The 26,199-nt window shown below is 32.1% G+C and overlaps 2 protein-coding genes and 1 long non-coding RNA gene across 6 annotated transcripts in view; 1 reads left to right on the forward strand and 2 right to left on the reverse strand.

Moving 5' to 3' along the window:
• LOC126743535 (uncharacterized) overlaps positions 1-6,351 on the reverse strand; it is a 42,371-nt gene extending 36,020 nt beyond the window's left edge. Inside the window, exon 1 of one of the 4 annotated variants that reach the window (XM_050450668.1) lies at positions 5,695-6,349. In XM_050450668.1, the coding sequence (XP_050306625.1) occupies positions 5,695-6,067 (373 nt within the window). In that variant the 5' untranslated portion in view covers positions 6,068-6,349. Of the gene's footprint in view, positions 1-5,694 lie in introns of all 4 variants that reach the window. The other 3 variants (XM_050450669.1, XM_050450666.1, XM_050450667.1) reach the window with 3 other exon arrangements.
• Positions 6,352-15,127: 8,776 nt separating this feature from the next.
• On the forward strand, positions 15,128-16,463 carry LOC126743694 (la protein homolog). Its single transcript, XM_050450906.1, has one exon. The coding sequence runs from the start codon at positions 15,242-15,244 to the stop codon at positions 16,271-16,273; it is 1,032 nt and encodes a 343-aa protein (XP_050306863.1). The 5' UTR covers positions 15,128-15,241; the 3' UTR covers positions 16,274-16,463.
• A 329-nt stretch (positions 16,464-16,792) lies between these two features.
• Positions 16,793-19,108, reverse strand: LOC126743481 (uncharacterized). Its single transcript, XR_007662886.1, has 3 exons — positions 18,749-19,108; positions 18,255-18,368; positions 16,793-17,147 (listed from the first exon to the last, which is right to left on the reverse strand). It is a non-coding gene; the product is annotated as an uncharacterized LOC126743481 (long non-coding RNA).
• Between the last annotated feature and the right edge of the window lie 7,091 nt (positions 19,109-26,199).

Consider the following 26,199-nt stretch of genomic DNA (forward strand, 5'->3'; position numbering starts at 1 on the left):
GAATGGGCTCCTAAGGATGCAAATTCGCACTTGAAAAAAAATTAATTTCAGAGCATATTTTCAGTCAATGTGTGGCCAGAGTAATAAGCAGAAGAGAAACATTATCTACCAAAGCATTTAGATGGAGCTAACAATAACCTTCCAACAAGATGGTTGTCCAGTGCATTGAACCTTGGCTGTCAGGAATTACTTAGACGACAATTTTCCGGTGGGATGGATCGGTAGAGGTGGAACCTTTCCTTGGACCTCTAGATTGCCTGACTTACTTAACTGTCCTTAGATTTTTTTTGTCTGGGGTTGGGCAAAGGAACTTGTAGACACAACAGAGATAAAAATCAGGGAAAAGTTAGCTGGCAGAATCAATCAGGCATTTGACAAAATAAAAGAAGTGATGATAATAAAGCTCTAGTTCTGAGAATTGGCCAGACATCCACCTGAATGGTAACTGAAAATAAAGGGCAGTAACTAGGCGTATTTTCAAAATGGTTTGAACGATCAAAGCAATTTTATTTAAGCATCAAAGTATTTTATTTTTAATTGAAAATTATTTTTCATGTTTCAGTGTCTCTATTTTTTATTTCACTTAACACAGATGCTTGGAATTTCTGGTATTCGATTAAATAAACAATAAACAGAACAAAATAAACTTTGAAACTTAGGTATCAATTGTAACTTGTGCTGCATTACCAATTAAGTGTGCAATTTGGGAATCTATTGCAAAAAATGCAATAAAAAATTTAAAAATGGATGTTGCCTTAAACCTTCTGTTTCGCTTAAAACATTCAAAATTAGGTCAGTGATCATCCCCTTAAAGGTTGACACCATAGAGTCATTAGGATATGATAGATACACCCAAATTTATACTGACGGATTAAAAAAAGGAAAAAGAACAGGATTTCCACTGTTTACAAAAAGATCATAATAATGCAGAAAGACTTCCTGATGACACATACATTTGCATGGCAGAAATTGTGGCTATCAATGAAGGGATATGTTATGCACTTAGGGAGAATATTCCAAGGGATTTCATTCAAGACTCAACATAGAAGACCAAAAGACTAATAATTGAGGCAAATAAATCTATTGAGGTGACATTGGGATAGATACCAGGATACCTCAGATTGCCAGGCAATTGATTGTGTTGATCACCTAGCTAATATAGGTAGACAACTAAATATCCCCAAAAAACTATTATTTGAACCAACACACCTGCTTCCAATTATTAAGGAAAAGATTCTAAGAGACCATAATAATAACTGTAAAAAAAAAACCTGAATGAAAATGCAAATGGTACTGACAAATACAGACAATATTTCCAAAAAATCAAATCAAATCATATATTTTCATCGACATCATAACAATGTATAGGAATTGTCAATAAAAAACTTCAATGCTAATAAAAATAGTATAAAATTAGAAAAATATTAAAGGAAACAAATTTAACTAAATTTATTCAATAAATTTACAGTTAAAGAACTCTGTCAACAAGTAATAAGGAGTCAGCTAACATGGTCCCAAGACCTCTCTTGAAAGTTGGAAAAGTCTTAGCTCTCTTTATTCTACATGGGAGATGATTAAAAGTTTTGAGAGATCTAATTTCCGAACCATCCTGTACCTGTGACAACTGGGTAAAGGGATGTAAAAAGTCTGGTTTAGGGATATGAAATTTATATACAGACAACATATAACTACCATAATTAGAATGAGAATAGGTCATTGTCTAACATCGGAACATTTAAATAGTCTGGGAATCAAACAAGATCTATACTGTGAATGTGGACAGGTAGAGAGTCTGGACCACATTTTTCTCGGCTGTCCAATAAACCATATTCGGGACATTTACAAATTCTTTACTAATAAAGCATTGCAATATAGCAATGATCTTATCAATCTCTATATGGAATCTCTTTTATTGCTCACCAATTTCTTACATAAAAATAAAATTAAACTATAACAAAGAATTAATCAAATCCAAGGAAAAAATTAAGTAAAATAATTGATTATTTTAATCTTTTCAACTTCTTACCAGGTGAGTATAATGTGATTTGTTTAACCTTTATTTGTTCTTTACTCGTGTAGATCACAGGTCCAGACTCCTAAAACCTACATTGTTTATTCAAATTCAAATAAATATATTTGATTTTTTTGATTTTTATGTTGTGTTTTGTAAAATACTAACTGTTGACACAAAATAGCGCCACCAGGTGTAATATTAGTATATCACAGCACTATAAATTAAGAGAGAGACAAAGAGTAGCTTGTCAATCAATGAGGTTTGAGAGCCAGGCACAACCTGAGCCAGAAGAAGAGAGACAGATAAATTCTTATTTGATATTTAACTGTATCACACTGTATTTAAAATAATTCCCCCTATAAATACTAGGGTTTCAAATATTATTTAAAGCAAATTATATTATTTGCAGATAATTTTAATATTTTTTGAGAAATCTCAAATCTTCAGGACTTGAAGATGCTGCAATGTGATTTGAAGTCAATGGTTTGATGATAACAAACTGTTTCTAAATACTTTTATATGTCATGTTTTAACTATCACTGGAAAAACACAATACATAGAGAACCAATACAAAATTTCAAACCCTGTAGTTTTATCTATTATGTTGTAAATCACATTAAATATAAAGAGTGCTTTTTTTAAAATAATATTAAATTTCATGTTCCAAAAATACCTCTAAGGCTAAATAACAATAGACTGTTCTCTACTAATAAGACTGATTGTTAACCTATAAAGAAGATGTTAGAAGAATGTAATCATGTGATAATTAAGTGTTATATAGGCTTTTTAAATTCTTCTGTGAAATATATAAAAGATGCTTTTAAAACAAATTCTCTTCTGCAAAAGCTGTTGCCACTCATATATTTAACCATAGGTCAACATAAAATGCAATAAAAAAGGGTGGACAAGAAAAGAGTGCTGGGCTAGCCTATCTCGCGGAGAGTGGTCGTGCAAGTTCTTTAAAACAAAGGAAGTAAATAAAATAAAGCTCAGGGGCGCCAGTGACCAAATTACCCTTAAAACACCCCTATAGAATTTAAGTAAAGGGCCACACAATACTTACTATAAAAACTACTGCACAAAATAAAGACCCAAGTATCTACGAATTATAAGTCCTGTAAAAGCTCTGCCTCTGGAAATTAGGGTCAAATAAAAGCTTTAAAATTTATTTTCAAATGACAGGTAAATTTAATTCAAATTTAGGTTGTTAATTACATATATAACTTTAATTGGGGGAAGAACCGTAAGGTTATGAAAACATCAACACTACAAAAAAACGAGCTATTAGCACTTAATAAAGCTTAAAAAAAATACAACGAAGATTATACCACCTTATTGTGATCACAATTTGGTTTACACTTCTGCCGATATAAAAAAATAAAAAACTGTGTTCACCCCTTTTGTGTCGATAAGTAATACTTTAAGCACTACTTTTGAATAAAATAAATACTTGCAAAAATTACACTTTGGACACGGTAAGTAAAAATAGGTAAGTTTTCAATTTAGCCTTAATTTAAATTACAAAAAAAAAATATATATTAATCTTTTGTTTTCAGCATTCAGGCTGCACCAAATTTACAAAAAAACGACTTATCTGGGAGCCTGGGACACCACAACCGACTCAAGGAATCGAGGACACTATCAAACAACTGGACATATCTGGAGCTTTATCATATCAACTAACTTTCATCCAATCTGGAAACCGGAGACCAACAAGGAAGAATAGAACTGCTTTGGGTCTTTTTTTTCACCCTATCCTTCAACCCTAAAATACCCCAGTACCCATGTAACTTTTGTCATAAATTTAAAAATAAATATTTAATTTAAATTTAGAGTACTTATTTAATTATTTAATTTGTTGTAATAAAATTTTAGAAGCAAGCTATTATGTAATAAAATTATTCTTTAGTGTCAATAAAATGTACAATTAATATCTTTAAATCTTTTATGTGCCATACTCCACAAGACTTTCCGTCATCATTTTTTAACTCATAAGTCCAAGGACTTAATTTTTTAGCAACAACAAAAGGTCCTATAAATCGAGGAGCTAGTTTAGCCGTAAAATATCTTGACGTGTCAGATAAGACATAATTTTGACGCTACACTAAATTATTTGGCAAAAGTTCTTCTGGCCGACTCCTTAAATCATAAACTTTTTTATTTACTTCATAAGCCTTAACTAATTTTTGTTTAACTTCCTTAAAGATATCATGTAAGAGCTTAGAATACTCACTTGGTCAATTTGATCTATCAAAAGAGATAGGAGAGTCTACCGTATCTATTGATTCATTTTTGATCAGAAGTTCCCTACCAAAGACCATAAAGTTAGGAGAATATCCAGTCATCTCATGAACTGAAACACGAATTGCCGCTCCAATACGATTTAAATGTTTATCCCATAAGCGATGGTTTTCAGATACAATAGACATAAGCATAGTTTTCATAATTCTGTTGATACACTCGGTAGGCTTTGCTTGAGGTTGGTACAAGGTTTATCATCAAGTTTTTTCATCATTAAGGTTTTTCATCAAGTTTTGAAACATGTGGAACCTAAACTGAGCACAATTATTGCTGAAGGGCAACCAAATAATAAAATAATGTAATCCTAAATTAAACAACAAATTGAAGCACTAGTTGCTGCTCTCAAGCGAAAAATTAATGGAAACTTTGTAAAACAACACACAACAACCAAAATATGTGCATAACCTGAAGTTGATCTTGGAAGAGGACCAAACAAATCTGCACAAATTAATTGAAATGGCTTGGAAACTGATGCTGGGCAATTTACCGTGAGCGAAAAACCCAAAAAAATGTACCCAAAAAAAAACGAAGAACGCGTACAAAGAATGCTAGACTATGATTCTTTTCAAATGAATATTATTTATACAGGATGGCTGTGAATTAAATAGTAATATACAGTTCAATAATTTTTAATTGTTTGATTAAATAGTTAAGAAACTTTGTTTTTAAAGAATTAGATTAATATATAAAATGGTTTAAACAAAAATTAACAGTTACACTGTTTTTTGGAAATTATACTTATTATTTTTTTTTACTTGTTTTATTTTGTCTAGGTTTTTTATCTAGGTATTTATCTAGGTATTAGGCATTAATTTTTATCAGTAGTAAGCACTCTTTTAATGTAATAACAAGTATTTTGTGTTTTAAAGGAGGCTAAATATATAAATAATGAAAATTAAATAAATAAACAATTTCATAATTATAATTAACAATCCATTTAGTAACACTTCTTAGCAGATGATTAAATTTTTGGACCTATGCAATAAATATATCTTCATTGAGTGTCTTTTGCAGTTTGTAATTCAAAACCTCACATATTTAAGCCCCTTCTTACATCTATTTTTAATGGAATTGTATGAATGTGTAATTATGATTTAAAATTACTTATTAATTATAAAGTAGCTAAAATAGTAATTTAATTCATTCTATTCTAAAACATATTTATAGACACTGAAAAAGCCAATATGAAAAAGAAGCTTTTGCATTAGAGACAATCAAGCAAAATCTATGCTGCAAATGTCACATGATTTAACATTATATGTGCCTGTGGATTAGTCATTCTTGCAAACATTAAGGCAATAATCCATTTTTAATTTAAATAATAAATGAGACCTTAAATATCCCTCCTGCTGTATTGAATACAATAACAATAAACTTACCAAAGCCCTGTCTTATAGGCTCAACAGTAGCTACAGGCAGCTCAACATTCCTCAATGGCTTTGGATCTAACACAGCCACATTACCAGTTGTGCTCTCATTCATAGACCTACTGAGGCTCCTTTCTAAGTTAACTTGCACACTCTCTGTACTGATAACTGCCGGAGAATCATCTGCAGCCCTCTCTTTAGGTTTGTTTAATACTTTTTGAGGTGGTTTATCAAGTTTTATGGGACTAATATCGGGGGTGCTGGTTTGAGGCTTCACTTCAGTCTCATCGTCGAATTTTACCCAAGTTTTTGGAACCGGTTCGGGCTCGGGAGCCACGGTATTTCCGTGTCCCTCCTCGATCTTCTTTGGAGATTCCTCGGACATGGTTAGTATATTCGAAGGCACATAATCAGTTAAAAGCAAATATAACTAAAATAATAAAAGGCTAATTAGGTATGTTTACTTGGAAGGCATGAAAACATAATAATAGCGGAGCGGAGGCGCGGCGACGTGGTCACGCTGAGAAACTTAATCGAATCCCTCCACTTTGATTAAATATTGCGTGCACATAATAGAAAAGGAAAATTTAAGGCAGGTGAGCTGGCAGTGGCAATTTTCTTAATTTGTTTTTCTTTTTTGGTCACTCTGTATGGGCCACCTGACGTAGTTTTGCATTTAATTAGCACAGGGTCGGAGCGTCATTTCTGATAATTTAATTATGCATATTTTTACTTATTTGTGTAACTTTATTAATTTAAATAAAGCCTTTTACGTTTTAGAATAATTTAGATAAAAAAAATCTTTTTTATATGCGAAACATACATCAAAACAATGGTATAATAAAAAAAAATTCAATCAAATTTATAAATATTGAAGTACGGATCTGTGCCAAAAAATTGTCATTGCATTCGTAGTCTGACAGCCGTCACCTGTCAGATGAAAGCCTGAAAATTCTAGGCAATTTCTCCATGACGCCCCCCATTTTTCGACTAAGGCTGCCTTCAGAGTGGCACCGTTTTCAGCTGTGTACGCCCGATACATCCGACCGTTTTAATAACAGCGGAATTTTTGGTGGCAGTCATCTTAAGGTGTTATTTGTCCTTTCCTTTCTTTCTAAACCAGTTCAAACTTCTCAGGCTCGTTCTTACCTCTAGCTACAATAACTTATTTTTTCTTACCGTGAAATGGGGTGAATAGAAACTGCTGTGTGAATAGCAACAAAAACGGGAAACTTCTTTAAAAAAAAATCAACATCGGAATTAAACCTCCCAACGCTTCAAATTTGTTCTCAAACGGTCAACAGATGTCGCCATAACTACTTTAACAGGCCAAAGATGTTTTATGTGGGCAGCCCTGATTGCAGTACCAACCATCCGTCGGGTCGGAGTGAACACGTGATTTTTTCATCACTAGCAAAACTTTATTTACAGTGGTTAACTAAAAACAAGTAAGACATTGAGTTTTTGGTTAAAGTAGCTGTAAGGTGTCTGGTTTACATTGCCTATTTCAGAAATTGCTTGTCTTAAAAAATAGCCCTTGCTTCAATTGACAACGGGATGAGTTATAGAGTGGCTCACGAAACATACAACATTCATTATTCTGTGCTTTATCGGGACTACAAAAACCGAAATCTATAGCGTCATGGAGGACAAACAGCCCTAACCAAACAAGAAGAAGATATTTTAGTCCATCAACTAATAGTTTGTTTCGATTGGGGGTATCCACTTGACCATTTGGACGTCAGGATGATGATAAAAAATTACCTAGACAGTAGAGGTAAAACAATAACGAGATTGAAAGATAATATCCCTGGCAGAGACTTTGTCTATTCTTTTTTAAAATGTCACAAAAATGAATTAAGATCTAGAATCTGCCAAAACATCAAGCGCTCAAGAGCTGCTGTTTCTCCCAATACTATCAATGCTTATTTTGACAATTTAGCCACAGAGTTGAAAAATGTACCGCCATCAAACATAATAAATTACGACGAAACAAATTTAAGTGACGATCCGGGTAGAAAGAAAGTAATCTCGAAAAGGGGCTGTCGCTATCCAGAACGTATTTGCAATACGTCGAAGTCAGCCGTTTCTATTATGTACGCTGCTTCAGCTGATGGAAAATTGTTCTCACCATACGTGGTTTACAAAGCTGAAAATTTGTATACATCTTGGAGGACCAAAGGACGTCAGATTTAATAGAAGTCCATCAGGTTGGTTTAATGCGATTTCTTTCTCAGATTGGGTAGAGAGAACTGTCATACTTGCAGTAAAAGATCTACCGGGAAAGAAGTACTTAATTGGCGACAATCTGAGTTCACATTTTTCTGCAAGTACGGTATCTCTTTGCGAAGAAAATAATATTTCACTTATCTTCGTCCCGGCTAACTCTACTCATCTGACCCAGCCTCTGGACGTGGCATTTTTCCGGCCTCTTAAAACAGCTTGGCGACAGATCCTTGAAAAATGGAAAATGGGGGCTGGTTCAAAGCATTGCACGGTTCCAAAGGACAGATTCCCTTTCTTGCTAAATGACTTGTTAAAGGCTATTGAGCCTAATGCTGGAAAAAAACTTCAATCTGGGTTTAGAAAGTGTGGAATTTTTCCACTAGATAGGGATCAAGTCTTGGGACGCCTTCAAAATCTTGACGAGACAAATGATGAGAATCAGAACATTGAAGAAGGACTTAATAACTCTTTGGTAAACCTTCTACGAACAATGAGATATGGCGATGGTCAAAATGTGAAGAGTCGACGTCGTAAAATTCAAGTTCCTGCTGGCAAAAGCGTTACAAGTGCAGATTTTGAAAGCACGTTGGTTAAAGACGATCAAGAAAATAATGATTTGGAAAGACGTATGGAAACCTTAGATGAAGATTCAGACCCGGAAATGAGTTTGTCCCTTAGTAATTTTATGCCAATAATGGAAAAAGCTCAAGATCATTCTTCAAGTGAAAACTCTGAAATGGAAAAAGATCATCATTCTTCAGATGCAGACTCAGAAATGGACACTTCACTACCAAGTTTCACCGATAAGTCCGAGAATAAGTTGGATACAAATAATTCATCAGCATCAGTCTGCTTTGAGGGTAAATTGTTTCGATGTCTTTCTCCTATTTCGCTTGATTTAATAGATGAAGGAACTTGGCTCCTGGTGTGTTTTCCAACAAAATATCCAAATAGACAAAGAAATAAATATTTTATCGGACAAGTCATTAATATTACAGAAAATGACATTGACATTGAATTACTTTCTTAAGAAGTCGGTCCACAAAACACTCGTCAGGATATATTTATGGATTTTCAAAAGTTCCGGATGTTTCCACCTTTCATTTTAACCAGGTTGTTGGAGAGGTTTTCCCAGTTCATGACGAGATAGAAGCATCTACGTCAAGAAGAGACATTTTAAAATTTAATTTGCATCAAAGTTGTTTAATTTAAATAATATGTTTAAACTTGTTACATTTCTATAGAAATAAATGTTTTTTTTTTGTAAAATTGGTGTTTTTGTCAGTTTTTTTTTGTGTATTTATATTTTTTTATCAATTCAAAATTTTTTTCAGGTGTTCCTATTCGTCCTCGTGTGGGTAGAATAGCAAATTTGACCAATTTAAATGGGTGTTTCTATTCACCCTACATTAAGGGTGAATAGAAAAAGAGCGTTTTTATTTTTTTTTGTGGAAAAACCTCTAGTTAAAAAAAATCTATTATGCGCTTTTTGATCTACAAGTCGAGACCTGTAGATTCCTTATTTTTTGTTGTGAAAAAGGTGACTACCATGTTACCATGTTAGCAACAAAGTAGGAAAGGTCCGAAACTGTTTCTATTTACCACATTTTACGGTACTTTTTTTAAATTTTTTATTCTCCTGTTCTAATCTTTGTAATAAGTTTGTCGGTCTTTTCGAATTTCTTTTAATAAACTCTTAAAGACTCCTTAAAGTTCTAGTCCGATAAGAAGCTGTAATAGTTATTTTCTTTTTATTGGTGGCTTCTTTTGCTACTTTCTCTTCTGTCTGAATTAAAGACGAACAACTAGACTGTGGATCTTTTGATACAGTAGACATTATATCCACTGAATCTGCTGCTAGAAGAATCTCCAACTGATTTTTTTTTTCTTCCCTAAGATTTCTGTCATTCTCTCGGCATATTCAAAATCTTTCCTGCCAGCCTCGGTTTGATTTAAGTTGGCTATATATTTTTTAAAGACCCTTTCTAAAACACGCCATTTATTTTCACAATTCATAGTTTTCCAGTCTCCTTATCCAGGAATTTCTTCTTTTTATTTTTGGTTTTGGAATGGCCTCGTCGGTCAAGAAACGTTGGAAAATTTGGCAAATAACGTTGAAATTAATGACTTTTTATTTATCGTAATTTCTACGTTCAAGTCTATTTTTTGTGAAAAGGCATAGAATTTGGAATGGCGTAAGTTTTCTAGACATTCCTTGGTGGAGACAAAATGGGCTAAATCAATGGAAAAAACATCAAGAATATTGAGATATTTAAAAATTATTTTTTATTTGAGGGTTCACTTTTGTAGGTCTCTGATTTAAAAATGTTTTTTTTTTTAATTTGGAATGTTTTTATTACTTTCTCCACTGCTTCTTGACTGTAATAAAATTTACTTAGATATATATTTATTTAAAATTTTGCTGAAATTTTCCTGAATCTAAGAATATCTATGCTATTAATGGTCTAGGCACGTATAAAAATAAACCATTTTTCGCATTTACTATAATCCCTACGTTAAAGAAAGCATTGATGGAGGTATGCCAGGTCAGTCCATTAAAAGATTGCAACAGCTTTAAAGTTTGTTCCGATCATTTTTTGACCTCAAATTGTAATAACCCTGATGATTCTTCTGAGTTAAGGCCTAGGTTTGATGCAATTCGATGGTCTCCTCTAGAACATCAGGTTCTCTTAGAACACTGCGTTTTTCCCAAGATCAAGAAAATAATTTTCAGGTGACCAATTTGTTCGTAATGAAATTCAAGTTGCAAGTTCAGAGACCTTTCACACTAGAAGTTTGTCTACTTCAACTGTCTCCAAGTAATGTCCAGTCAAATGGTTCATTCATCCAAATTCCATCCATGGAAGGAAAATGTACTGTTATCTACTCTACACTCCAGTAACCGTTTAACATTCCAACAAACTTTTCTTGATGATTCCGTGCAATCGAACTGTCCAGAAAGTTTTATAGCCTTAAAGTTTTATAGCCTAGTTTTTAGTGAGATGATTTAATGAGATCAAAGAAGTATACCTTTTTTGACTAGAATTAAATGCTGTTTTATTATTTTTACTCGCAAATGTACGTACAGGGAGGTCAAAAAAGTTATGACCTTTTTAATCACTCAATGTTTTTGTATGTGGCGCCATCTAGTGGCAATGGCAAAATAGATATCATATTCGTGTTCCTCATCCCAAATAATAAGAGTACGCCAAATTTTAGGTTAATCTGTCCAGTGGATTCCAAAATATTTCAATAAATGTTTGGTAAAAAATTAGTTTTAACACCCTGTAGAAGGAAAACCAATAACATTTTGATATAACGATATTGAGCTCAAACGGTTTATTTTCTTGTCAGGTATCCTACATTGACCAATGTCCAATTGATTATGGGACACCCTGTATAACTTGTCATAAAATAGCAGAGACATAAGAACTATGTAACAAATCAAGTGTAAATAAAATGAATGTACGTTTTACTACATGGCAGCTGTATTATTTAACATTACCTCAAACATAGAGGATATATTTTTGGCATCAGTAGCTTGCGTCATTTTTTGTAGGCGACGAAGAAACTACACAAAGATTTTGGGTACGGCCATCGTTAAAAGCTCGACAAACATATAGTGAAACAACTCTTTTAAAGGATTTAGCAATGGATGACAGGAGATGATTAACAGGATACATTAAATGTGATGGTAGTTTTAAAAATTTCCTGGGGATGACACAAAATAAGTAAGCAAGACACATTTCGAGATGCAATACTAGTAAAAGAAAGATTGGCGGTAAAAAATTAGGAAAAATCATCAGTATGTGCAAAGTAAGAGTTTCGCTAGTACTAAATTTAGACGCCGCTGTTCTGTTTAATAACACAAGTGTGGACAAGTCGCGGCGTATTATAAAACAAAGATTTATAACTTTCTTTGATCTTTACCGACACCTAATGGATAACATAAAATATGCTATATAGCAAAAAAATTGTTGTATAACATTATATAACTTTTTACTTGAATTTATCTAACAAGTTATATAACTTTATTAATTAACAGGTTTTGTTATATAGTTGGGACGCGGCTTTATAATTAAAAAAAAACACTGGATGTAGTAATGTAGTTGATGGCTACTTCGTGCTAACTATTTCTTCACTGCAATAGACGCGGGTCTATTGCAGTTATAATGCACACATATTTTTGCGACTATATGGCAATAGTGTGAAAGAAAGAAAGAAAGAAAATGGGCTATATTACGTAAGAATAATCTTGTGTACAAGCATCCTACAAGCTAAAAAAACAAAACAAAAATACAATTTCAAAAATTGATAAAACAATGAACAAAATTAAACACAAGAAGACAAAACTTGAATTAAAGATAACTAAATAAAACAATCAATTACCAAATAAAGGTAAACTTGTTGACAAAACTAGAGAAAAAAACTTTCCAACATGTCCAAGGTTAAAACCTATCATTAAAAAAGTCATCCACGTTATAATATGCCTTAGCCAATAAAAGCGTCTTTAATTCTCTTTTAAATTTCTTAACATCCGATATATGTCTAACACATAGAGGAACAAGATTGTAAATTTTTTTACTTATGTAAATTAATGAGTTTTTGGTAAGGGAAGACGTAGGAATAGGTAGGGGAACATCATTTACACGACGAGTCAAATGGCCATTGTCAGAGGGTAGTTTGGGAATTTTGTGAATAAGAGCAGCTGTTTCTAAGATAAAGATTGAAAAAAGAGTTAGGATTTATTTCAAAAATGAAGAGGGGTTTGCAAGAATCTCTTAACTTAGCAGAACACAAGTATCTAACTGCTTTTTTTTGAATAACAAAGACAATGTTAAGTAGCCTCTTATTGGTTAAACCACAAACAGGCAAGCCATACCGAATATGAGATTCAATAAGTGAAAAGTACACTGAACGTGCAACCACCCCTCCCAGCTCTTGTTTTGCCATTCTTACTGCGAAACATCCAGAAGATAATTTCCCAGCTAAATGTAAAATATGATCTTCAAACCGAAGGCGACCATCAATGGTAATTCCTAGGAACTTGCAGCACTCTTTATTCTGCAAGAGGGAATTTTCGTCAAACATCAGGCCCTGAACATCGCACTTAAACCCCATAATAAACGTCTTTCTAACATTAAACACGAGCCTGTTGGAAGCACACCACCCTGATAAAATCTGAAGGTCTTCAAAGATACAAGTCTTAATATAATCAGAATTTTTATGGCTCCATAGTATGGTGGTATCATCAGCAAACTGAACCACCTTGCCCTGCAGTTTCAATGAACTCAAGTCATCCACATATTGTAAAAATAACAGTGGTCCCAACACTGAACCCTGGGGAACGCCGCATTTCAGGGATCTAGAAGCAGACAAACGCCCAGACACTGTAACCTTCTGAGTACGATTTGATAGATAGGACTCAAGTCATCGCAACGCTATGCCCCTAAAACCATATTTATCGAGCTTAGATAACAGTATTCCATGATACACACAGTCAAATGCTTTGGATAGATCACAAAACTCTGCCGCCGATGACTCTCCAGAATTCAAGGACACATAGACGCTCTCCAAAAAGCTAAAAACAGCATCATGAGTCCCTATACCGGCTTGAAATCCAAACTGATTTGCAGACAAAATGCCATTATGATGTAAAAAGGATGAAATTCTGCTTTTTGCAAGTTTTTCAACTATCTTAGAGAGGGTAGACAAAATAGTAATGGGACGGAAATTACAAGGCTGATCCAAATCTCCACCCTTATGAAGAGGGATAATCACTGCCTCTTTTAAACATGAAGGAAAAATGCTAATATGTAAAGAATTGTTTATGGCAGAAACTAAAGCATTTAAGGCTGAATCAGGCAAAAAGAGTAACAACCTCGAAGATATCCCATCAGGTCCAGATGATTTATGGTTTTTTAGGCGTTTGATTTCATTTTTTACTTCGGTAATATCGACAGGATGAAAGAAAAATTAATGCTCAACCGACACTTGTTGAAGATAGTGTAAGGGATCAATGTTACTACGAATGTCCTTGAGCAAGATATTAGGTATTTCACAATAATAGTCGTTTAAAATGTCAGGTCTTAACTCCGGTTCAGATACTTTTCTATGGCAATGTCTAAAATCATTAATAATCGACCAACACTCTCTTTGCCTATTTGATGACATATTTAAGCGATCCCTATAATAATTAGATTTTGCTGCTTTAATTGTCTTTCTGTACAGACTACGGTATTTCTGATGATATACAAAGATATTTTCATTTGTGGTATATTTGCACAATTTAGTCAAAAAACGGAGGTTTTTAGCTGAAATTCTAGGGCTTCTTGGTTTTCGGACCCATGGTTTTCATTTCTTAGTTTTAAGCCTCATTTTAGGAAAGCACTGATTGATCTTATCACACAGAACTTGAAAAAATAAAGTAAGTGGGTCAGAAGCCGTTTGAAGTGCATTCCAATTTACCGAAGCTGTAGCAGCAGAAAAAGCATTGAAATTTCTCCTGCTGAAAATTCTTCCCATATAATGAGATGAAGATGATACAGTATTATATAGCATTTTAGCAAGAATAGCTTCATGGTCGGAAATACCAGATGGGAGTACTGTGCATAAAACGTCATCAAAATTTGTACCTAAATAGTCAATTGTAGTTGCAGATGAAGAAGTTATTCGTGTGGGAGAAAGAACGTGCATTTTCAAGTCGTAAGAGTTTAAAATACTTAAAAGAGAAGTACGTGGCAAGGTTTCATCAGTGTAGTTGATATTAAAGTCACCAGCCAATATAACCTTAGAGTGTAGGGACAACTGGGATAAAAGAGAATCAAGTTTGTCCAGAAACATAGCAATATCTCCTGTAGGTGGCCTATAAACACAAAGAATATATAAATTAAAACGCTTACAAAAAGAAAGAGATAATTCAAAAACATTCTCTAACAGAAGATTATCATACTTATCAATATTACAAAAAATCGTTTCAATTGTTTGCCTAGCCAAGATCATGGTTCCTCCATGGTTTTGTTAAGTGTTCTCTTAATTTTTTTTATTATAAGGAAATATTATTAAATTGAATTAAATATTAATGAAATGAAAAGGAAATAGCAAATGTGCGTCCAGCCTTAATCTACTAGTCACTTTGACAACGTCACGTTTCTGTCTAAAACTAGGGATGTAAATTGTCTATCTTCTTCTATACATTACCCAAAGTGAGCAACAAAACAACTTTCATAACCTCAAACATTGACAGTCGGTCAGACGCTTTTCGCGGTCATTTCACGTGTTTTCCATAATATTTTTCTTATTTTCACGTTTATTTTGTAAAGTACCGAATAAAATGGCCAGCGATCTGGAACAGAAAATTATCCGACAAGTGCACTACTATTTTGGCGACATAAATTTGCCTCGTGACAAATTCCTACAAGAAAAAATCAAGGAAAATGAAGACGGTTGGGTACCTCTGGAGGTGATGCTTAAGTTTAAAAGGTTAGCAAGTCTTTCGGAAGATTCCAAAGTTATCGCTGAAGCCCTAGAAAAGTCGGAGGAGAAATTAGTGCTTGTCAACGAGGATAAAACACAAATCAAGAGGAATCCTGAAAAACCCCTCCCCGCAAACAATGAGGAACACATTAAAAAGTTACAAGAACGTTCAGCGTACGCCAAAGGTTTTCCTCTGGATACAGAACTAAACGAGATCATAAACTTTATGGAAGAATATGGTCCAGCAGAGTCAGTTATTCGCCGCACAGATTCAAACCACAAATTCAAAGGATCATGCTTTATTGTCTTCAAAGATGTTGAAACAGCCAAGAAGTTTGTTGAACTTGAAAGTGTTAAATTTAAAGACAACGAGCTTCTTAGGAAAATGCAGCAAGACTATCACAGTGATAAGAAGAAAGAAATTGAAGACAGGAAGAAGCAGAATAAGGAAAAGAAACAGGCATTGGTAAATGAGCAGGCTCAGAAAATTCAATTTCCCAATGGTGCTGTAGTGCAATTTACTGGTATCGCTGAAGGAAAAAATTTGACTAGGGAGGAAATTAAGGAAAAATTAAAAGAAGTCAGTGGCTTCGAAGTTGTTTATATTGATTTCAATAAAGGTGATACTGAAGGGTATGCCAGATTTTCGAAGGAAAATAATGCAGTTGATTTTGTTAAAAAACTGACAGATGGAGAGGTCGAAGTTGCAGAGAGCAAACTAAAGGTGAAGGCTCTGGAAGGTGATGAAGAAAAGGAATACTTAAAGAAGACTTCAGAGGCAATGGCCTCTCAAAGGCAAAAGCAGAAAAACTCAAAGAAGCGTAAGGGTGGAAACCATGGTGGAGGCAGAAATGCCAAACATGCTAAGAGAGGTTCAGAAAAAGAATAATTAATCAATTTAATATTGCCTGATTTTGTTTTAATTATTAATAATAATTATTATTTTTGTACAAGATTACTTATTTGTGTTATTAAGTATTGCTTTTAGCACATATGTTTGAATGCTAAAAGAGTATTGTTCTATATGAAATGTTTATAAAGTTTTGACCATCAATTTGGAATACATATAATTACGTGAAGTAAGCTGTTTTATTTAACCCTTTATAGGGCAGAACTCTGGGAGTTACTTAATACAGACAATTTTGAAAAATATCTTCTAAGTATGTTCCTTTTGAGAAATTTTAAGTGTGAAAAGAAAGTTTTTTTGATTTTATTTTGAGTTATGGGGTGGAACATATTTGTACCAGAGAGCCATTCCGTAAACTTACTAACCAATATGTTTAGTGGTACATATGTGTACCACATAACATATTATAAGAAATTATTTATAATAAATGAAACATATTGCATTTGCTTGTATCTGATTTATTTACCAAAACTTAAAATAGCATTTATTATTTATTTAAAGTTAAAACAGTAAATAAAAAAGTGAATTCTTAAAGAAATACATATTATTTGGTATATCATCAGACTTTTTTCATATCATGTTATATTCTAATAATAGATAAAACCAATCTCCATTTATATTATAACAAATAAACCCTTATCATTGGGTAATTATCATAAAACAATATTATTGTTTTTTAGTATTAGAGTAGAGATATTAGAGTTTAAGTATTCGCAAATGTAGATAGAGGCAATTCGTCATCAGCGTCTGAATCACCTTCAGCTTCTGAATTTATGACCATGTCATCATCTATGACCGATAAAAGATACTCGACATCATTGGGATTTTCTAGATTGAATTTATTTTTTTTATCCATCTAAAAAAATACTTTATTATGGTATATGTGTATAAATTATATAAAAAAAGATGTTATACAACAAGATTTTCAATAAAAATAAGCCTAATTTACGACTTTTGTGCCAAAATACGTATCTTCAAAAAAGACCTGGCAAAAACATGTTTATTATTATCATTCATATAAAAATAACGACAAAAAACAAAAATAAACAAATTTCGTTAAGAGTTATGTTTAACGCTTAGTGGTACAAATATGTACCACTTTTGTGTCTTGGAAAAAACATCGTAGCGGCACTGATCATAGATAAAGACGTAAGCAATGGCACTGATATTTCATCCGTGGTTGGAATAAATATTTACTATGGTATATACCACACTACTTTAAAAAGGATTTAAAAAAAACTGCAAAAGTTTTATAGAGCTTTCAATGAAACAAATTTATGTATATTGATCATTAACATATATTTAATATAATAACTTTTATGTTTTCAAGGGTGCTACTCAAGTTTGGAAAAATACATTGTTTTAAACTTCCAATTCTTAGACACAAAACATTGTTTCTGCACTTTCATATGCAGAGAATTTCTTCTTTACTAAATGGTATCTTCTTTATTTATATTGGTACTATAATACCAATACATAAAGAAGGTAGTTTTATTTCCTATTAAGATTTAATTCATTCTTCATCATTCTAAGTAAGGTAGTGAAAAGCATATGCATCATTGAGTTCTTTACTAACCTCAAACTGGTATACAAAAATTAGTTTGGCTTTCAACATCAAAAAATTACTGCAGATGCTGTCATTATGAGGAAACTACTTAGTTACCTGAATTGATGAAGTCTGTCAAAAGCATTTGATTGTGTGTGCCACCATAAAACTTAAAAATAGAAATACAAATATCTTCAAAAAATTAGAAAGATAGAAAGAATCTAGATAGAAAAAAAGATATTTGCATACACTGAGAAATTTGTTTTTTACTACATTCCTGAGTACATATTTTAATAGGTACAAAATAATGCATTATTAAAAAATGCAACACAGAACTATTATAATGGTAGAGGTAATAAATCAAAAAACAAATCAAGGAAAATTTGGCAAATAGTCAATGAATTGAAAGGCACTTACATTGGTCAGGTTGGTGGCTTTGAGATCGATGTGAATGCTTTTAATAATTTTTATTGCTCAATTACAAAAAAGTCGACATCTCAGATTTCCTCTAGTATTGATCCCATCAGTTACCTGAAAAATGATGAAATAATAAATATATTCAAACAAATATAAATCCATCAGGTCTTGATATTATTTTATTAAAAGAATTAAGCCTAAAAAGATTGTGTCCTAAAGGTTCTCTCAGATGCTATAAATCTCTTTTTTGACAGAGGTATTGTTCCAGATAGTCGTAAGAGTGAACTTCTTCAAAACAGGAATTGAATATTGCACAGTTTGACTTTCAAAGTACATGTGATATATTTAACTTTCTTAGAATAACTGCACCTTGGGCTAAATTATGGGGAGATGGCTGCGGCAGTGTTGTGCGATTTTTCAAAAGCATTTGGCTGTTGAGGAAGTTTTCCTGTTATGACTTTAGATATGCAAGTTTAGACCGGCTTTAATCCTACCTGAGTAATAGGAAGCAATTTGTTAACGCCTAAATGATTTCTCAGCAGGTCAGAGTAGTGAGCATAGAATCCCTCAACGCTCAGTCACAGCATAAAGAAACCAGCAGTCGCACTTCATTAAAAATACATTGGTTTGAATAAGCGAGTTCGGTGCATGTTTACTAAGGCAGGCGCGGCATATTTGCTTATAGTAGGGATGCCGCTGACACTCGCTACGGTCCACGCGGCTTTTGCCATGGCTAGAGCCGGACTTAAACATTTTTTTAGATATTATTATCTTGTAAAATAAAAATACCTACATAGTACAAATATTTATTTTTTAATATTAATAAAGTTCATATATTAACAAAATAGTTAAACAAAAATAAACATCGCATTTCTACATCTAACAACGACGATATAGAAGAATACGTGCAGGAAGTTAATTAGGTATGTACCATAAATTTAAGAGACCATTCTTTGAGTAACTTTAATCAAAATCACAAAAGTTTTTATAAAAAACGCTACGCTTTGTAAAAACGCTATCAAAATAGTCACTAAGTACGGCGCTGAACTAGGCGATACACCTATGAACACAGTTCGATAAACAGTGAGCTCGGCATCCGGAGAACATGGCTGCGGCATGGCTAAGGATGCTATTAGTTCGCTTACATTTTCGAGCGGAGTGCGACTGCTGGTTTCTTTATGCTGTGGCTCAGTGCTTGGTCCGCTTCTATTTCTTACTTAAATTAATGACCTAGCGACCATCAGCATTAGTGGATTTATACTATTTGCTGATGATAAATCCATACTATCGCTAGGAATAGACAATAATACTTTAAGGGACACCATTGATCGTGATATTGAGGTGATAATGGAATGGTGTAATAGCAACAAGCTAGTATATTTAATATCTTCAATATCATATTATCTTATAAGTGCTCGGCAAATAATATAACATTAAACAATGTCACTTTAAATAGCAAAAATTGTTATAAGTTTCTTGGTTTCTTTGTTGGCAATAGATTAAGGTTTGAAAAACATGTTTAAAATGTGAGGAAAAGATTGGCATTAACTTGTTATGCTGTAAGGGTAACCACCATTATTTAGGGCAGCATATTACATGAAGAATTTATTAAGATTTAACAGTAGGTACTTGAGCTTAGGATTGCTCATCCCAAACTTTAATACAACCCCAAAATTTAATAAATTCAATTAGTTATGATGGGATACAAAAGTATCCCTTACAAATAATAATAATTATTTGTCTCTAGAAATTAAAAATATAGAAATAGTCACTTCAATTCAAGTTAAAAAGCTGTTGATAGGTTAAGTATCTTATTCCCTTGAGGAGTTTTTTTCCATTCGTTTGTTTATTATTTTATTTTTTTCGTTCTGTTTGTGTTATTATTCTCAATTGTTTTATTGAGTTTTCAGTCTAGTTTTACTCTATATTATTGACATTTCTTTATTTATAATGTATATTTTTTTCTCAGCTTTATAAATAAGGACATTGAACTATCAATGTTAAAGAGATTTTAAATATTTATGTGGGAACACTCTGGATGTGTCTATAAAGGGTAAATCATAAGGTAAACATTATTCCTAATGGAGTGCCTCAAGGTTCTGAAAGGCCTATCATACTTCATTTTCATGAATTGGTTGCTAAATATTGATTTTTTTAGGAGAACTTAATCATTTGAACTCAGAGCATTTGCTGTATAGCACAATGCTCACATGATTGTAGTTATAGATCGGAAAAATGGTTGATAAAAATATGATCGCTATCAACTAGAGATATAGACCGGGAAAATTTCGCTTCTTGCCATTAACATTCAGGTTTTAAAGATTTTTTATTTCCAAATTTCTTTACCTTAGCAATTAAAATTTGACGATCATTTCAATTATTTAAATAAAAAATTATAGTTTAAAGCTTATTGCCGCGCAGGGAACTTATCACAGTGGTACCTTTATTGCAATAAATACTTATTTTCCACTGAATATTATAAAACCACACCTAAGTATTACATTCCAACAGGGTCTCTGTATACCTAAAATCTTCTTCAACCCTTTTTTTATCTTACATGAAGTAGGTAATTGCAAAGTCTTTATTTTCTGATTACAAAACTTAGCAACCATGTCATGATTATAAATTCTGTGTTTGCCTTTGCCTTTTCCTCATTTTGGTTAGGTACCTTTATATACAGGGCGCCATCATTTTCTGGCCATCATCAGTTTCTGGTCAAAATATTATGGTAACAAGGATATTTCTTCAATAGTATTTTTTGTGCACCTTTTTATGTGTTTGGGGTATCATTCTGGGGGAAGGAACTATGGAGTGGGGAAATTAGTAAAACAAAAATTTGATTCCAACAAAATTATAGTGTTCCAGTATATTTAACTAGTAAGAATAATTGTGAATTACAATGCCTCACTATGGCTTTTTTTAGCCAATGATGTTAAAAAAGTGCGATTTTCCATTATATTTGGATGGTTTATAAAACAAGTGATAAATATAATTTCACAATAAAAAGATACAAAATAGGGCTATTATATAAAATTATTGAAAAACTATTTAAGAAGTTGAAGTAAAACATTAAAAAAATAAGATATATAGAATAGGTAACAATGAAACAGGTAACTCAAAATATTATAGTGATTTATTAAGGTTATTGAATCTAGAATTCCTAAAAAAAACGACTATATAATGTTGATCACATTCATATAACATTATGTGGAGTTCTTTTTATATTTTGTCAGTTTTCATATACCATAATATCTATTGCATATAATAGAATTTAGAAACTGCATGATGTTACGGTTTAAAACGTTCCTGGTGTTAGCAATCTGCAATGAATTGTTCGTGTAACCAATTTTACTTTTTTATTTTCTTTTCTAAATGTGATAATGAAAATTAAACTTACTGTAGTTTTTATATTACTTGCACTAATTTCCAATAAAGCAGACTCATAGACATCGAGTCTAAAAATTTTTAAAAACTTATTGCTATTCGCCAGTTTTAATTAACCCCACATTCCTTCATTTGAAAATTTTTAACAGACGCTTACCACTCATATTTCAAGGAACTTGAATAAATAGGTTTCATATGAATTAATTATAATATATGAAATAAATATAATTATATAAAATAACATATTTTTATAAAGATTTTATATTAAAATTAGGTGTAATTATTTCATGTTACGTGAGGTTGGATTATAGGAATTGCTTACAAATTATCATTTCATTTCTTAATCCAACTTCATTCACTTGAACAGTAAAAATACGCGAAGGGGATTTTAATGTGCTTCCTTTATACATATAATTATTAGACGTAATTATGAGACGTATTATTCAGGCATTCTAAGAATTTTCACTGAAAGAATATTCAAAAATCGAATATACTTAGAACGTAGATGGTAAAGTCTTTCTATTTAATATCAAGTTCATAAATATTTTGAAACTAGAATATATTTTCTTTTTCGAAAGCTTTAAAAAATATTCTTGTAAATACTTTTGGGTTTAATGGATTTTAACCGCTGACGTTTTATTGTCTTAGATGCGATAAACCTATATTTGATGTAAGAACACTGGACTCAGTTACCTATTTTGTTGCGTATTACGTCACTACTTAAATAAATATCATTTTAGAAAATACTATTTTATACGCTTAATTATTAAAAAGAAAAAATGATAAAATAATAATATATTATAATTATAAAATCAAATCAACCACTTTCTGCAACAAATGTTATTTTGCCATTTATTCCTGGGGTTTCTGATAAAATTAAGAAAATTGTTAAAACATTTAATATAAGAACTGTTTTTAAATTGCATACTACATTAAAATATATCAATTAAAATGCATAATGAACTTAAATTCAATAAGAAGTAATATATAAAATTTTTATTATATATTTATTATATAAAATTGTGGCTGTTGTCAATTTAACATAGTTGAAACCTCTAGACGATGATTAAAAAAATTAATGAACATAAAACTTTCATAAAAAACAATCAATGTCAATTTTCATAATCAAAAATTACACAACATGCATTTGACAATAACCATAGAATAAACGGGTTGGCTTCCTTAATTTCAGGAAAGGAACGACTTTGAAATTACGTAAACTTAAGGAAATTGCGTTTATATTAAATGAAGATTAATGCGTATAGCTACATGAATAACTTGTTCGGTTGATTTTGATAATGCATGGATTCTTTTGTTAACAGTAGAGGTAGAAGAGGGCAATTCTTAAAATGTATTCGATAATGGACATATTATTATATATTATAGATTTATTTTCTATTATTGCATTTTATTAGGATCACCCTTTAACACAAATTAGAAAAGTCACCTCTGAGTTTTTGGAAGAATCAAAGAAATATACAAAAGATAAAAAATTTGATATTAATTAATATTAGATTTAACTACCGAGATGTTGGTTCAATTTTTTGCTTAATTTTTTCTTTTGTTGGATATAGGTAGGTAAAAAAACTACTTTAGACGATCAATTATATATTCTATCGATGTTTCGATCTCTATGAAATCATTCTCAGGAATATATATCGTAGATCGTCTTCGTTAATAATAATAACTGCAATACCATAATCAATAAACAATTTCTTCCAAAAACCTTAGGGTCTGAATCACTAACTGATTTAGATGTGATCGCTGGAACAAATATTTTTACCCTGCAAGATGAATGCTACCACACAAATTCTGAATGTAAAATTAAAAACATTGCAAACAAATTTACATTACGAATTTTTTTCTTAATACACAAAGTATACACAATAAAATATTAGAATTGGAAGTTCTGCTGTCTTGTGTGGTAAAAGAGTGTGAGTTTTGCATTTCTAAGCTGCCACTATACTCTACATCAATAATATTAATATGTATTTATAGGTCACTAAAAGGTAATATTGGTGTATTTATGTTTAAATTAAATGAAATTTTAGAGCCTCTTTATTGAACTAATAAGTTTTTAATTGCTTCTGGTGATTTTAATATTAGCTGTGCAGTATAGGATGATGCTGTTTTTTCTCTATTGTAACTGTTTTGTACCTATGGTATGATGTCGCATGTAGAGGAGATGACAAGGGTGACACCGACCGGTCTGGTACTCGTGTTGACAATATTTTTTCAAATCTACACCCTGAACATCTTTCATGTGTTACTCGAAAGTCACATATATCTGATTACTTTGGACAGGAATTAAAAATCAAGATAGATAGAAAACGAAAACGTCATTAGTGCCTGGACTATAAAACAAGACCGTCCAATTATGTTTTCTCTCTGCCTCTGATGCATTGTCACCTGACAGTGTTGTCTTTGTATAACGCTCATTTAGAAGGCCACGCCTTGAACAACATTGCTTTCTCACTTCAATACATTCAGTTACTCAATATTTTTTAAATCCAGAATTTAATAGTCTAGGCGTCTTTGTAAAATAATTGCTTACAATAACATAATGAAGGGCAGTAGAATTATGGCTGATGCTCTGTTTATCCCATAAAAGCTGTTTCAATATACTTAGCTACTTGGAATAAATAAAAATTTACTTCTAAGCAGTTGAGTTGGAGGCTATCATTCCGTACTACGAGAATATCAATGATTTCTTCAATTGAAATTGAAGAAACGTTAGATTAAAACTGAGAATGCAGCATATGTTGAGCACTCACTAAATGATAAATACGACTGTTTTTATAACATATTCTTTTGTTGGTTTGATAAAGCATTTTCAATTCATACTTCTAGGCTTAAAAAACTAGGCTAAAAAACAGAAAACTGGATTAATAAGGATATAAAAGATTATTCAAATTATATCAAAGATATGTCTGGTACAAGCAAAGATATTATCGACAAGTACATTTTCATTATACAGAAGAAAGAAAAAAGTACCTAGTAAATTATTAAAGGGCTTTAAATCAAAATAAGATTGTAAATTCAAAAAACAAATCAAAAACTAGTGATAATATTACTAATGATAGTTTCCATGATGGTGATCTTGGATACAAGAAATGCTGAATGTCTTGGAGGATTCTTAATAACAATTCACACATTAATAGCAAGCTGTCTAATTTCATCTCAGGAACAACATTAAACAGGCGCTTGTAAAAATACGAACAGGAAACCATCAGATGCTTCTAGGATATGTTTATCTACCACCCAACTCACCATTAGAGAAATATGAAAATTTAAGTCATAACCTAGACGAGATTCCTCAGCTATTTTCCAATCTAGAGATTTGTATTCAGGATGACTTCAATCTTCCTAAAGCCACATGATCCATTGATGATCTTTGCTTTACTACTCATCCAACAGTCAACAACTATGTTTATTAATTTCAACATCAGCTGAAATTAATAAGATCATGCACATATCTAAAACTTCCATGATCCAAAAGCCATATTTTCAAATCAGATGTTAGCGAATACACCAAGTATTCCATGTATAGTAACCATCCTACACTGTAGTTCCAAGTATCAAGGCGCAGCTGCAACAATAATAATCCACAAGGAACTGACTACTATTATGACTTCAAAGCAGCAGACTTCACCATTATAAATGAACATCTTGGATCTGTACCATGGGACAACATCTTATCCAACAAAACCATTGAGGAAATATTAAATATTTTTTATGATATTCTTTATAATATTTTGAATATGTTTGTACCATTTAAAGAGATTGCCAGTAGGAAGTTCCCCAGACGATTTTCATAAGATCTTAAATTACAAATTATCCATAAAAAGGCTGCTCATAAAAAATTCTAGAAACTAGAAAAAGAAACTAGACCTCCCCTTGATTACCAACATTTTTACCATTTTCATAAAATTTCCACCAGGCTTTGTTATGAGGACTATATTAGAGATACTGAGGCAGCATTGTATCAAAATCTCCGGAATTCTGGTCTTATACTTAAACTTATTGCTGATTATTTTGGCTCTGTGTACACCACTCAACCCATAAACATGCCTGCAGAAATAATTTCAATTCTCACAACTTAAGCATGTGGTTCCTATCCATAAGTCTGGTAATACCTTGGATGTAAAAAATTATCACCTATTATGTATTTTAAACACCATCCCTAAAGTTTTTGAAAATTTAGTTGCAAAGCTCACTCTTCCTCTTTGGCTCTGAAATGTAATTATTCAGGAACAATTTGGTTTTAAACAACATTTATCAGCAAATCTGAACTTGCTCATGTATGTTCATATACTCGCAGTTGCAATTCATTTTATTTACACAGGCTTCTCCAAGACATTTGACAGGGTAAATCAAGAGATCTTACTCAATAAACTTCTTAGTCTTGGCATATCGGGTTTCCTTTTGGACTGACTATGGAGCTACCTCACTGATGGTAGAACTCAAATTGTACGGGTTAACATCTTCACATCTTCCGCATTAGCAGTCTCCTAATGCGGGAGCCACAGGGGTCTCACCAGGGTCCTCTGCTGTTCAACTT

Source organism: Anthonomus grandis, chromosome 13 (genome assembly GCF_022605725.1).
Source record: "Anthonomus grandis grandis chromosome 13, icAntGran1.3, whole genome shotgun sequence".
NCBI classification, from domain to species: Eukaryota; Metazoa; Arthropoda; class Insecta; order Coleoptera; family Curculionidae; genus Anthonomus; species Anthonomus grandis.

Coding starts and splice junctions, on each gene's coding strand:
- LOC126743694 (XM_050450906.1), top strand. CDS start 15,242: ATGGCCAGCGATCTGGAACAGAAAATTATCCGACAAGTGCACTACTAT.